Genomic DNA, 13,774 nt, shown 5'->3' with positions numbered 1-13,774 from the left:
CCTTGGGTGTCCTGGGAATTCGGGTGCCTCTGGGGGTGTCCCTCACTCCGTGGTCCCTGTCCCTCTTGTCCCCAGCCTGCAGGACAGCAGAGGTGGCCGAGGTCCTGTTCCTCGTGGGGCGGTCGGAGGCGAGCGCGGGGAAGGAGAGTTCCCGGCGGCTCCAGGATTTCATCGGGAGCGTGGCCAGATCCTTCGAGAGCGCGGGGAGGGGAACAGGAGGGGTCCAGCTGGGCCTGGCTCTCTATGGGGAGACACCAAGGTGGGTCTGAGCCCCCTCCTCCTCCAGCCCCTCCTGCATCCGGGGATCCAGCCCGGGGGTGGAGAGCTCTGGGGAACCTCTGGGCAAGAGCTGAACCCTCAGCAGGGCCATCCAGAGGTGCCTGGCCACAGGGAATTCTTTCAGGGCAGGAAGGATGGGTTCAACACTCAAATTCCGAGTTCAGGGCAGGAAGGATGGGTTCAACACTCAAATTCTGAGTTCAGGGCAGGAAGGATGGGTTCAACACTCAAATTCCGAGTTCAGGGCAGGAAGGATGGGTTTAACATTCTAATTCTGAGTTCAGGGCAGGAAGGATGGGTTTAACACTCAAATTCCGAGTTCAGGGCAGGAAGGATGGGTTTAACACTCAAATTCCAAGTTCAGGGCAGGAAGGATGGGTTTAACATTTAAAGTCTGAGTTCAGGGCAGGAAGGATGGGTTTAACACTCAGACTCCGATTTCAGGGCAGGAAGGATGGGTTTAGCATTCAAATTCAGAGTTTTAGATGCTGGGTTGTGGTACCAGGGTCTGGGGCTAGTTCTCTGCACTCCCCTGACCACTGTGAGGAGAACTTCTTGGCATGAGTTAAATCCATGGAATGGTTTGGGTGGGAAGGGACCTTAAAGCCATTTCATCCCAGCTTTCCTGGGCAGGGACACCTTCCCCTATCCCAGGCTGCTCCAAGCCCCATCCAGCCTGGCCTAGGACACTTCCAGGGATCCAGGGGCAGCCACAGCTGCTCTGGGCAACTGGAAAAAAAAATTAATGTCAAGGTTGTTGCTGGTTTTGGCCATTTTCAGTGCAGCCCTGGCTCTTCATTCCCCCATCTCTCATTCCCAGGATGAGTGTGGAGCTCACGGATTACGTGGCCATCAGAGAAAGGCTGGATGCAGGTCAGGATCTCTCCCTCGAAGGCAGCAGCCTCCAAACAGGCTCAGCCCTGGCTTTTGCAGCTCAGGCCTTGGCCCACCAGGACACCCTGAGACAGGAGGCAGCGAAGGTGGGTGAGCTCCTGAGGTGTTGTCCAGGGAGCAGCTGGGTCATCCCAGAGTCCTGGAATGGTTTGGGTCGGAAGGGAACTCAAAGCCCATCCTGTGCCACGGGCAGGGACACCTTCCACCATCCCAGGCTGCTCCAAACCCCATCCAGCCTGGCCTCAGACACTTCCAGGGATCCAGGGACAGACAGGAATTCTCTGGGAATTCCAGCCCAGCGAGGAATTCCATCCACATCCCTGCCCTCTGGCAGTGGGAAGCCATTCCCACTTTGTCCCGTCACTCCATGATCTTGTGGGTTGTCCCTCTCCACAGAATTCCTTCCTAGTATCCATTCCAAACCCAGTCCTCTCTTAGGAGATGCTGGTGAGGACTTGTAGGGGTGAATCCTCTCCCTGTGCTGGCAGGAATTTCCTCCTGGAGCTCCTGCCCCAAGCAGAGATGAGACACAAGGGTGTCACCAACATGTTTTATGGAAAATCCTTTCCTTGGGATTTTTCCTCCTGAGAAGCTGAGAGGCCTCAGGAACAAAATGCAAACAATGATTGTCTGCTGCTGTGGGATCAACAGGTGGAGCTGGGATTGATCTCATGTAATTATTTCTAAATAATGGCCAATCACAGTCTGGCTGTCTCAGACTCTGGTCAGTCACAAGATTTTATTTCTATTCCTTTCAAGGAATATTCCTATTCCTTTCAAGCCTTCTGATGAAATCCTTTCTTTGTTCTTTGAGTACAGTTTTAATATAATTTATATCATAAAATAATAGATCAGCCTTGTAAACAGGGAGTCAGATTCTCATCTCTTCCCTCGTCCTGGGACCCCTGGGAACACCACCACAATTTCCTCATGGAAAAAGGTGGTAAACAGAGAGATCAGGAGGAATTTCCCATCACAGACACATTTTATGAAAAATCCTTTGGCCAGGATCTTTTCTCCTGAGAGGCTGAGAGGCCTCAGGAACAAAATGTGAACAATGATTGTGGGATGCAACAGGTGGAGCTGGGATTGGGCTCATGGGGTTGTTTCTAATTAATGGCCAAGCACAGTCCAGCTGTCCGGACTGTCTCAGAGACAAACCTTTGTTATTCTTCTTTTTCTATTCTCAGCCAACCTTCTGATGAAATCCTTCCTTCTGTTCTTTTAGCATAGTGTTTAATATAACATATATCATAAAATAATCAATCAGCCTTCTGAACATGGAGTCAAGTTTCTCCTCTCTTCCCTCACCCTGGCCCCCTGCGATCATCGTCACACAAGGGCAGAGGAGACCCTCAGAGGGGCAGCAGGAATCGTGGCAATGATTCCATGGAAGCCTCTTCAGAGGCCTTGGGTTTTTGAAGGATTTAATTCCAAGAGGGATGTCAGGGGTGTGAAACCCCACACTCCCACCGTGACCTCCTGCTGACCCTGTTCCTGCCCTGGCTGTTATCCCAACCCTTGCAGGTGCTGGTTCTGATCACGGACGGGAAATCCAGCGACTCCGTGGAGGAGGGAGCCCGGACCCTGCAGGACGGGGGGGTGACAGTGTTTGCTGTGGGTACGTGTGGCCACCAAACCCTCTGTGAGACCAACCCTCCTTCTTCTCCCTGGGAATACTCCTGATTCACAGCACCCTCTTCCTAAAAACCCCTCCCATCCCTGGGCTCAGCCTTTGGAAACCACTGCAAGTCCAGGAAAATTGTTGCGTTCCTGGATATTGTTGTTGTTCCTGTTGTCCATAACTGGTTTATTCAGTGAGAATCTGTGGGTTTGTATCTGTCAGAGCCACGTGGGAATTCAGAAGGGGTTCAATAAATGGCTCCATAAAAGTCAAAGTGTCTTGATGTGACATTTAGGGAAAAAACCACAATTGAAAATGCTTTTTCTTCTGAAGTTCTCTCTTAATGGGACTCAGAGATTGACTCCAAAATGTCCCTCAGAATAATTCCATGAGCAAGGAAAGTTTCCACTGCTCCCCCCATCCCCAAAAGTGAAAATCCACCAGTCAAGTCCTTCCCTTCCCCAAATATCTCGAGGAATGACAGGAATTCAACGGGGTTTCAATACAAAGAGCAACCAGGTTGATTTGAACCAATGTGAGGTGAGAAGTGGGGAAGGATTGGTTTGTTGGGCGGATTTCCCCCTTTTTTTTAGTTCAACCTCAGGAACACCCTGGGATTTTCAAACAGCCTCCCAAAATCCCGTTGTCTGCTCAGCACAGGAATGGGAAGGGCAAGGCCATATCCCCACACCCCACCCTGTTCCTTTTCTTTCCACCTCTCAGCCCATTACCAGCACTGAGACAATCTCTGTGACACCTATGGAGAAATCCTGACCTCTTCTCCCTGGTGGAAGAGGCTCCCTCTGCTTCCCCCATCCAGCCTGAGCCTCCATTCCTTGTTCCCTCCTTTTCCTTGGCAGCACAACCCCAAATTGGTGTCAAACTCAAAGCCCAGCACGTCGCTCCCCCTCCCCAAAGCCCGCCCTGCCCCATGGGTGGTGTTTGACGTCCTCTTTTCCTGCTCTTTCGCCCCCCTAGGGATTAAGGATGCTGACAAGAAGGAGTTGGGCAGGATTGCTTCGGATCCCACTGCGGAGCACGTGCTTTACGTGGAAGATTTCCAGCTGCTCCCAGAGGTGGCTCCCAAACTCTCTCGGCGGCTCTGCTTCACCGCCTCGGAGCCACCGCGTCCTGTCAAGCAGAGGGTGCAAGGTGTGTCCAGGTTCTCCCTCGATCCTGCTTTCCACCTGCCCAAGGCAGCCTCTGGGTGTGCTTCCATGGGGATGAACTTCCCACGTCCCTCTGAGGGAGCTGGCGGGGTTGGGTGATCCCAGAGGAGCAACCAGCTCCTGCTTTGGGACAGTGGTCCTGGGTGTTTTTCGTGTGGCTGCCTCTCCATGGTTTGTTTAGGGATATTAGATCCTGGGAATTTTGGTGCTGGATCAAACAAAAGGAGCAGCAATGGGATGGGGCAGCATTTCTGCTCCTTGGGGTATTTCGCTGTGGGATTGTCACAGGGAACTCTGGCAGCACGGCTCGGGGTCTGGGGAAGAACTCCATTCCCTGCTGGAGATCCAAGGAGGTCTCCAAAGAGATCCTGACACTGAATCCAGAGGTGATGGCACTGAATTCCTGCCCCTTCTTGTCTCACGAGCTCATGAGAAGCTGAGCTCAAAGCTTGGGGTAGAAATGGGGAGAACTTCGTCATGAGGCTTTAAAGGGTCTTTCTCTTTTTTTGGCTTCTTCCTCTTTTTTTGGCTTCTTCTGTGGTTCTGCAGCATTTAAGGGCTTCCTGTGATATTCCATGGAAAATCCAGGCTTCCTGTGACATTCCACGGAGAGCCCAAGCTCCCTGGCAGGTTTCTCCAGAGCTGGGAAGGCGCAGGGCAGGGAGGAGCTGCTGCCCCGTGCATTAACCGGGTGTTCACTGGGGAAATGTAACCAGAACCAATTTTGGTTTCCTGCTTTGTGCTGTCAAAAAACTGGCCAAAAAATTCCAGCTGGAGCATCTCTTGTCTGGAAACAGCTCTCAGCTGTCCCTGTGCTCCCACCCTGAGTGACACCCATGGTTGTCTCTGTGTGAAGTATGTTTACTCCGTCCATGAACGTCCCATGTGATGGAATCCAATCCAAACTCTTCCCTTGGTGTTTTTGCAGCTGAGCAGATCCTGGGCCCTCGGGAGCTGCGTGTCAGCGAGCACAGCCACAGCTCCCTGAGGCTCTCGTGGGTGGCAGCCACGGGCAGGGTGACAGGGTACCATGTCCATGCCCAGCCCTCGCTGCCGCCGGGGCAGCCGGAGCCAGAGCACCAGCGGCAGGTAGGGCCATGTTCCTGTTTGACAGGGCACCAGTTGGGGGCCAGTCCCCAGTGTTGTGGGGTCATCCTCTTTTGAGGGCACAGCCTGGCTGGGAGGTGGCACCACGTCCCTCAGCCATCCTGGTGACAGCAGGATTGGTGGGAATTCCTGAGGGTTGAAGGGAAGGTGTGAATTCACCATGGGTGTGGATCCACCATGGGATCCACCAGTTTCAGTTCCCAAAGTTGGGGGTTCATTCCATGTTGAGGGCACAGCCTGGTTGGGAGGTGGCACCACATCCCTCAGCCATCCTGGTGACAGCAGGATGGGCAGGAATTTCGGAGGGTTGAAGGGAAGGTGTAGATCCACCACGGGATCCGCCAGTTTCAGTTCTCAGTGTTGGGTTTTAGTTCCCAAAGTTGTGGGGTCATCCCATGTTGAGGACACAGCCTGGTTAGGAGGTGACACCATGTCCCACAGCCATCCTGGTGACAGCAGGATGGGCAGGAATTCCTGAGGGTTGAAGTGAAACTCCAGATCCATTATGGGTGTGGATTTACCATGGGATCCCCCAGTTACAGTTCCCAATGTTGTGGGGTCATCCCATGTTGAGGGCACAGCCTGGTTAGGAGGTGACACCATGTCCCTCAGCCATCCTGGTGACAGCAGGATGGCCAGGAATTCCAGAGGGTTGAAGTGAAGGTGTGGATGCACCATGGGTGCGGATCCACCATGGAATCCACCAGTTTCAGTTCTCAGTGTTGGGTTTTAGTTCCCAAAGTTGTGGGGTCATCCCATGTTGAGGACACAACCTGATTAGGAGGTGACACCACATCCCTCAGCCATCCTGGATCCTTCAGCCACACCCTTCACCCATCCTGGGACAGCGGGATTGGCAGGAATTCCTGAGGGTTGAAGTGAAACTCCAGATCCATTATGGGTGTGGATCCACCATGGGATCCCCCAGTTACAGTTCCCAGTTCCAGCTCCCAGCGTTGGGGGGTCATGCTTGGTTAGGAGGTGGCACCCAACCTTCCCAATATCCAACCTTTTCTCTCCATATCTTTCTGATGCCACCACTCCATCCCATCCAGCCTCTCTGGCAGCATCTCCTGCTCCTCCTGCTGCCGGAGTTGTTCATTTTGGTGAGATCTCCGTGGGTTTTGGGATTTTCCATGTCCTTGTGGTGAGGGATGCTGCCGTGTGCTCCAGCTCATCCCACACTGCACAAAGTTTGGGAGTAACACTGAAGGGTAGAAGATACTTGCCCTAAAAGCTTTGATTCCTAATAATAGAACAAAGCTATGAAAGCTTAAATTATTAAGGTGGAGATTATTAATTGTATTAATAATTAAAATTGTATTTAACCGGAATGATCACCCTTGGCAGCTTCTGTGTTTTCCCTGTTGCTATGAGATCCTGAAGTTCTGTTTCCACCTCCTGCCCTCAGGTTACATCAAAAATTCCTTCTCTGAGCTTAAAAGGAACTTTCTTGGTTGTTTTCCCTTCATTTTCTTCAAAGGAATTTGAGATCACCTCTACCCTTAATGCGCTCTCCATGTTTTATTTCCTGGGTTATTCCACAATTTGAGGATCACAACATCTGGGTGAGGGCTCCAAGAGGCTCCTGCTCGTGGGAGTCACCTGGAGCAGGTGTGGAAGGAGGCTTGATGTTCTGCTGTGGGTGTGACACAGGTGTCCCCTGTCCCCCTGTGTGGCAGGTGGAGGTGGATGGGGACACGACCGCGGTGCTGGTGACAGATCTGAAGCCCAGCACCAAATACGTGCTGACGGTGAGGGCCAGGTATGGAGGGGCCCTCGGGGAGCCAGCAGCCACCAAAGGGAAAACAAGTGAGTGTCCCCTGGGCCACCCCTGCGGAAAACACCCGCCCTGGAGCTGGAGGGATGGAGGGAGGGATGGGTGGGTGGATGGATGGATGGATGGATGGATGGATGGATGGATGGATGGATGGATGATGGATGGATGATGGATGGATGATGGATGGATGATGGATGGATGATGGATGATGGATGGATGGATGGATGATGGTTGGAGGCATGGATGGATGGTTGGATGGATGGATGATGGATGGATGGATGATGGATGGATGATGGATGGATGGATGGATGGATGGATGGATGGATGATGGTTGGAGGCATGGATGGATGGATGATGGTTGGAGGCATGGATGGATGGATGATGGATGGATGATGGTTGGAGGCATGGATGGATGGATGATGGATGGATGATGGTTGGAGGCATGGATGGATGGATGGATGATGGATGGATGGATGGATGATGGTTGGAGGCATGGATGGATGGAGGCATGGATGGAGGCATGGAGGGATGGATGGAGGGATGGATGGAGGGATGGATGGATGGATGATGGATGGATGATGGATGGATGGTTGGAGGCATGGATGGATGGATGGATGGATGATGGATGGAGGGATGGATGGAGGATGGATGGATGGATGGATGGATGGATGGAGGCTTGGAAGAAAGGAAGGAAGGATGGAGGGATGATGGGATGAAAGGAAGGATGGGTGGATGGATGGCATGGTGGGATGGATGGATGGATGGGTGGGGGAGAGAGGGATGGATGGATGGATGGATGGATGGATGGATGGATGGATGGATGGATGGATGGATGGAGGCAGGCATGGTTTTGGATCTTCAAAGTTTATTAGAGAAGCTCCTGTTGAGTCCTGAAGTGCAGGAAGCTTCTTGGCTTTCCAAACTCCTCCAAGAGGAGCCTGGATGGGGCTGGAACCAATCCCAACCACAGACTGTCAACAGAGTAAATCTAAGGAATTATAGAGGTGTGGTTGAATCTTTGTCCAAGGATTAGAGATGGCAAACCAGGTTTATTTATATTATATTAAATTTATATTAAAATTAATGATTTCTTATGATAAATGAGTAGATGAAAAGATCTTGATCAGAATTATTTACTGCACAGTAGAGAAGCTAAAACTACCAGGATAGGACAGAATCGTGCACTTCATCAAAGTAATTATATTGAAGTAATTATATTAAAGTAATTGTAATAAAATTAGCAAAAAATAAAACCCAATTAATGAAGTGGAGATTGATGTCACTCACCCAGACCAATGTCCACGGGCAAATCTTTTCTGCTGACCCTCAAGGGGTGACTTTGAGGGGTGTCCCCACCCAAAGCAGGAATCTCCATTCCCAAGAAGAGACGTGGGGATATGTCAGGAGAACGTTTGAAAGTGGGGCTGGACTTTGATCACCTCTGCTTTTAGGGATTCTCACAGTTTAAGGGGGTTCCTAATCCCACTCTGCTCCTGGATGAAGCTCCACTCCTGCTTAGCCCGAGGGGTTTTGTGCAGAATTATTCCTTCCTCCCCTGCCTTTCGTTCCTCCCCGCACCCCGTGCGACGCCCGGAATTGTTTGTCTTCTTCAGAGGGAAGATCTCTGACAGGATGAATAAATAAAGCTCCTCAATGAGCTTTGACTCATCTGTACTTGCCAGGAAGAAGATGGAATGTCTTTGTGGGTGGAAATAAAGCCATTTGATCTCTCCTCTCATTATCCCCAACACGAAGCCAGAGGCAGGAGCCATAAATCCGCCTGCCATGGCTGGCTGGGTCCAAACGGGCTCCTCTCCCTTGGAGTGGTGGCCGTGGGAGCAAAGCAGGCTTTGATTCATGGCCTTGGTTCCTGCTCAGTCTGCAAGAACTGCTGAGTTTCCCCTGCCCAGGGTAGATTTTCTCTCCTCGTGAGAGGATATTTCAGATCCCAAGAGCATTCCCAGAGAAAACTCCCAAACTTTCTGCCCTAGGATGTTTCGTCCCTATTGGAAAAAAGGGTTGGTAGGAGGGGGACTGTTGGCTTTAAGGAATCAGAGTTGGTGCTTCTTCTCTTTGTGTCTCTCTGTCCCTGAAGACAAAAGATTTTTCCAAGGGTCTTTTCCATTTTTCCCACTTCCACCTCCATTTCTGCCCTTTTTTGTGTCCCCAAAGCTCCTGTGCCTCCAGTCACCAATTTCCGTGTGATAGAAGAAGGACTTTTCAGCCTGAAGGTGGCTTGGACACCTCCCCTGGGCAAGCTGGAGGGCTACAAGATTTACATCCCCAGGGGTGAGACTTATTAATTTTTAATTCATTTTATTTAGTTAAATCAATTTTTAATTTATTTTTCCTATTTTTTTCTTGGTTTGTGCTTTAAAAGGAGCAGTGATCCAAGGACAGGGGAGGTGCTGTGAGCTCCTGGCATGACCCTGGAAAGAGTTTGGATAGACTTTTCCAAATATTGTGGTTCTTCCAGGATAGAGGAGAGTCCTTGGAAGGACTTTCCCTTGGAAGAACAAGCTGAGGATGATGCTGTGAATTCCTTGTTTGCCTTGGCACATCCAGATGGTTTTCCCTCTCAAATGCCTGCTCTGGTAGGGATTTGGGATGACTTCAGGATGCCTCCCACTCCCCTCCGTGGGATCTGAGGGCTGGCACAGCACAGCCAGAATTCCAAGCAACACCACATGGATTGGGAGACTCCAACCACGCCATCTCCACAGTGTGAAGACCTCCCTGTGGGGTTTGGCCTCATGGGAAGCCTTCACCCTCCCTTTTCTCCCTGATTTTGCAGCCAACAAGCCCGGGGTGACCCTGGAGCAGATCCTGCGGGGCGATGTCTCTTCCCACCTGCTGGAAAACCTGCAGGAGGACAGGGAATACAGCATCAGCATCTACGCCGTGTATCCCGAGGGCCCCAGCCAGCCCGTGGCTGCTCTGGGGAGGACACGTAAGAGCTGGCTGGTCCCTCTTGTCCCCCCCAGGGCTGGTCACTTTTGTCCCCAGCTGTCCTGTCCCCACCTCGGAGCTGGTGCCCTCGTGCACCAGGACCTCCCCAGTTCCATCCTAACTCTTCCCTCGTGGGCATGGACATCCTCAACGCCATCCTAAAGTTCGGGGGGATGTGGGGAATCGTTTTCCCTCCTGTTTTGCACCCACACTTCACAAAGTTGTTTGGTCCCAGGCAGGGGACAGGGACAGGTTGGAATGTTCTAGCTTTGGTTTGTGAGATGGTTTCAGCCCCTGGGCAGGAGCTCCTGGAAATCCTTCTCATGGAATCATTAAGGCTGGAAAAACCCTGTAAAATCCCTGAATCCAACTGTCCCCACGTGCCACATCCACGTGGCTTTGAAATCCCTCCAGGGATGTGACTCCACCCTGGGCAGCTCTTCCAGTGCCTGACTGCCTTTTCCATCCAGAAGTTTTTCCCAAAATCCAACCTGAACCTCCCCTGGCATAGCTTGAGGCCGTTCCCTCTTGTCCTGTCCCTCATTCCGTGGGAGCAGAGCCCGGTCCCACCTGGCCACCTCCTTTCAGGTGTTCCCTTCACCCAGGTGAGCCAGAGGAACATTCATGGAGAGCCAGCAACATCCTCCTCTCCCAAGTGGATGCTCTGAAATTTCCTTTCCTTCCTCCTTCCAGTGAAGCTCCTGCCTGTGGAGAACCTCGTGCTGCAGAACGAGACCACAGACACGCTCCAGGCCAGGTGGAGCCCTGTCCGGGGAGCAACGGGATACAGGCTCACCTGGACATCAGCAGGTATGGATGGGGTGGGATTCAGGCTCACCTGGACATCAGCAGGTATGGATGGGGTGGGATTCAGGCTCACCTGGACATCAGCAGGTGTGGACAGGGTGGGATTCAGGCTCACCTGGACATCAGCAGGTGTGGATGGGGTGGGATTCAGGCTCACCTGGGCATCAGCAGGTACGGACAGGGTGGGATTCAGGCTTACCTGGACATCAGCAGGGATGGGCAGGGTGGGATTCAGGCTCACCTGGGCATCAGCAGGTATGGATGGGGTGGGATTCGGGCTCACCTGGACATCAGCAGGTATTGATAGGATGGGATTCAGGCTCACCTGGACATCAGCAGGTATGGACAGGGTGGGATTCAGGCTCACCTGGACATCAGCAGGTGTGGATGGGGTGGGATTCAGGCTCACCTGGGCATCAGCAGGGATGGGCAGGGTGGGATACAGGCTCACCTGGACATCAGCAGGGACAGACAGGGTGGGATTCAGGCTCACCTGGACATCAGCAGGTATGGACAGGGAGGGATTCAGGCTCACCTGGACATCAGCAGGTATGGATGGGGTGGGATTCAGGCTCACCTGGACATCAGCAGGTGTGGATGGGATGGGATTCAGGCTCACCTGGACATCAGCAGGTACAGACAGGGCTTGGTGTCAGTGACCAGGACATGGAAAGATGGGAGCTGTGAGATTTCCCGAGGTGTTGGATGCACTTTGAATTGGATTGGATTCCATCTTTTTCCAGAGGGAATTGGGATTTTTTGGAGTCTGTAACCAGTGGAATTTTTACTGCCATGGATGCAAAAGTTCCTGCTGTGGCTCTGCATGGAGCAGGCTGGTGGATATCCAGCCTTGTTCCATGGAATTATTGTTATTATTCCATGGAATTATTATTATTAATATTCCTTGAGGAGCCTTGGAATAGCTGAGAGGAGCTGGGAAAACCCTCCCTGCAGAGCTGCACAGCCCTGAGTATTTGGGGTCACCCCTTTTTTGGGGGACAAGTGAATCTGTGATTTTTGGGGGGACAGCCTGTAAGTGCCTGTGCTCGTGGCTTTTCTCTCTGCAGCACTAAAACCAGGCTGCATCCCCCAGAATCCTCATTTTTGGGCAAATTTGGGAGTTTGGAGACAGACCCACCTTTGCAGCTGGAGCTTTTCCCCTGCCCGGAACCCAAAGATATTTTCCACAGGAGGGGGAGCAGGAGTGAGAAATTCCAGTTTGGTGGCAGATTTTGCCCTTTGCAGATGGATGTTTCTGGGGCTCAGGGATGCCAGGACACCCAGGCCTTGAACAAAAACCACATTTTCCTCTCCCTCAGCTCCCCTGGTTATGGTGGAAGGAGACATCTCCCACCAGGGAAGGCAGGGATTAGTGGGAGAACAGCTCTGAAACGTCACCAGGAGGGAAAATCCTTCACAGGGAAGGCATAAAACAGCTTTTATGGCTCTGTAATGAACCCCAAACTCAGCAGTTTGCCCAGGCTGTGCCAAATATCCCAGCTGGGAGTGGAGCTCTGGTGGGAGTGGGGACACTGAGGGGACAGTGGCACAACCACATCCCCTCCACCCCCAATTTCCAGCTGCTTTTGTGCCTGGTACCAGCTCACCCCGATTCCAGGGGTGGAAAATCCCCAGGGCAGCCCCCGCTGCCCTCTGGGTCCGCTTCCCAAACCCCCCCCCCCCCATCCCGGGATTAGGGATGTGGTGATGGGATCCCGACCCTGCTGCCCGGCCCAGGCACGGGAGGGGTTTGGTTTTCCTCGTCTGACTTTTAAAACCGGGATTAGATGAGCACAAGCTGGAGATGGGGGATGCGGAGAGCAGGTGGGAAAAGGGGGATGGGGCTCCGGGTGCTGCTGGAACAGAGGATGGGGACGTGGCACCATCCAGTGACCAAACTGGAAAAGGCATTTTCCCTCTTTTGGAGGTTTTCCTCAACATCCTGCTGCCTGCGCCTCCCTGCCGCTGGGAATCGGGCTGGGTCCGCAGGAATTCGGGTTTAACTCTTCTCCTGCTGGGCACGTTTAGCTGAGCTGGGCTTAGCCCACAACATTAAAACTGGGTTTGGGGGCATCGCTGGCTTCAGTTCCTGCCGGGGAGGCAGGATGGCTCCAGCACGGAGTCACCCCGGGCTGGGCAGGCTGTGGACCCGTTATGGGATCACTCCCAGACCCCAACGTGCCCGGTTTGGGGTTTTCCTGCTTTATTCCCTTTGCTTTGTAAATCCCTGAGTTGCCTCAGTGATCCCTGAGCTCTTTCCAGGTGGATGTGGATTATTTGCACCTGCACCCACCCGGGGTGGTCCCGGTGTGCCACAGGGTGGGGTGGGCTGGCCCAGGGGACAGGGGTTGGCCCAGGGGACAGGGGCTGAGCAGGGGACAGGGGACAGGGGCTGGCCAGGGGACAGGGGACAGGGGCTGGGCCAGGGGACAGGGGCTGGCCAGGGAACAGGGGACAGGGGCTGGGACAGGGGACAGGGACTGGCCCAGGGGACAGGGGCTGGGACAGGGGACAGAGGCTGAGCCGGGGGACATGAGCTGGGCTGGGGGACAGGGGCTGATCCAGGGGACAGGGGACTCGGGCTTAGCCAGGGGACACAAGCTGAGCAGGGGACACGAACTGAGCAGGGGACAGGGGCTGGGCCAGGGGACAGGGGCTGGGCCAGGGGACAGGGGACGTGGGCTGGCCCAGGGGACAGGGGCTGATCCAAGGGACACGAGCTGAGCTGAAGGACAGGGGCTGAGCAGGAGACTTGGGCTGAGCCAGGGGACACAGGCTGAGCCAGGGGACAGGGGCTGAGCCAGGGGACGTGAGCTGGCCCAGGGGACACAGGCTGAGCTAGGGGACAGGGGCTGAGCCAGGGGACACTGTTTCCTTCGCAGAGGGCAGCATCCAGGACGTGACCCTCGGCAGCTCCTACAGCTACTACATGATCCAGGGGCTGGAGCCAGGCATGGAGCACACAGTGACCATCAACCCCATCTTTGGGGACATCGAGGGACCGGTGGTGACTGGCAAAGCCACCACAGGTGGGTGTCCTGCAGCAGAGCTGGCATTCAGCCCATGCAGACATGGGGGGTGCTGGCACAGAGTTGGTGTCACTTCTGTCACTTCTCTGCATCGTTGGGTTTGGGGAGCTCTTTGAAGCTGTTGGGACCTGGATGG

General features: G+C 53.4%; 1 protein-coding gene across 1 annotated transcript in view; it reads left to right on the top strand.

Moving 5' to 3' along the window:
* Nucleotides 1–13,774, top strand: part of LOC311154209 (uncharacterized protein) — a gene marked incomplete at both ends in the record, with an annotated part of 98,137 nt that overhangs the window by 177 nt on the left and 84,186 nt on the right. Inside the window, 10 exons of the mRNA XM_084206484.1 lie at nucleotides 76–259; nucleotides 1,100–1,259; nucleotides 2,701–2,794; nucleotides 3,776–3,949; nucleotides 4,895–5,055; nucleotides 6,756–6,885; nucleotides 9,026–9,142; nucleotides 9,648–9,803; nucleotides 10,496–10,612; nucleotides 13,492–13,638. Of these exons, the coding sequence (XP_084062610.1) occupies nucleotides 76–259; nucleotides 1,100–1,259; nucleotides 2,701–2,794; nucleotides 3,776–3,949; nucleotides 4,895–5,055; nucleotides 6,756–6,885; nucleotides 9,026–9,142; nucleotides 9,648–9,803; nucleotides 10,496–10,612; nucleotides 13,492–13,638 (1,440 nt within the window). The remainder of the gene's footprint in view (nucleotides 1–75; nucleotides 260–1,099; nucleotides 1,260–2,700; nucleotides 2,795–3,775; nucleotides 3,950–4,894; nucleotides 5,056–6,755; nucleotides 6,886–9,025; nucleotides 9,143–9,647; nucleotides 9,804–10,495; nucleotides 10,613–13,491; nucleotides 13,639–13,774) is intronic.

Source organism: Fringilla coelebs, assembly GCF_963513975.1.
Source record: "Fringilla coelebs genome assembly, chromosome: 5".
NCBI lineage: Eukaryota > Metazoa > Chordata > Aves > Passeriformes > Fringillidae > Fringilla > Fringilla coelebs.
The sequence above is the reverse complement of the archived record's forward strand: the minus strand, read 5'-3'. Positions and strand labels throughout refer to the sequence as shown.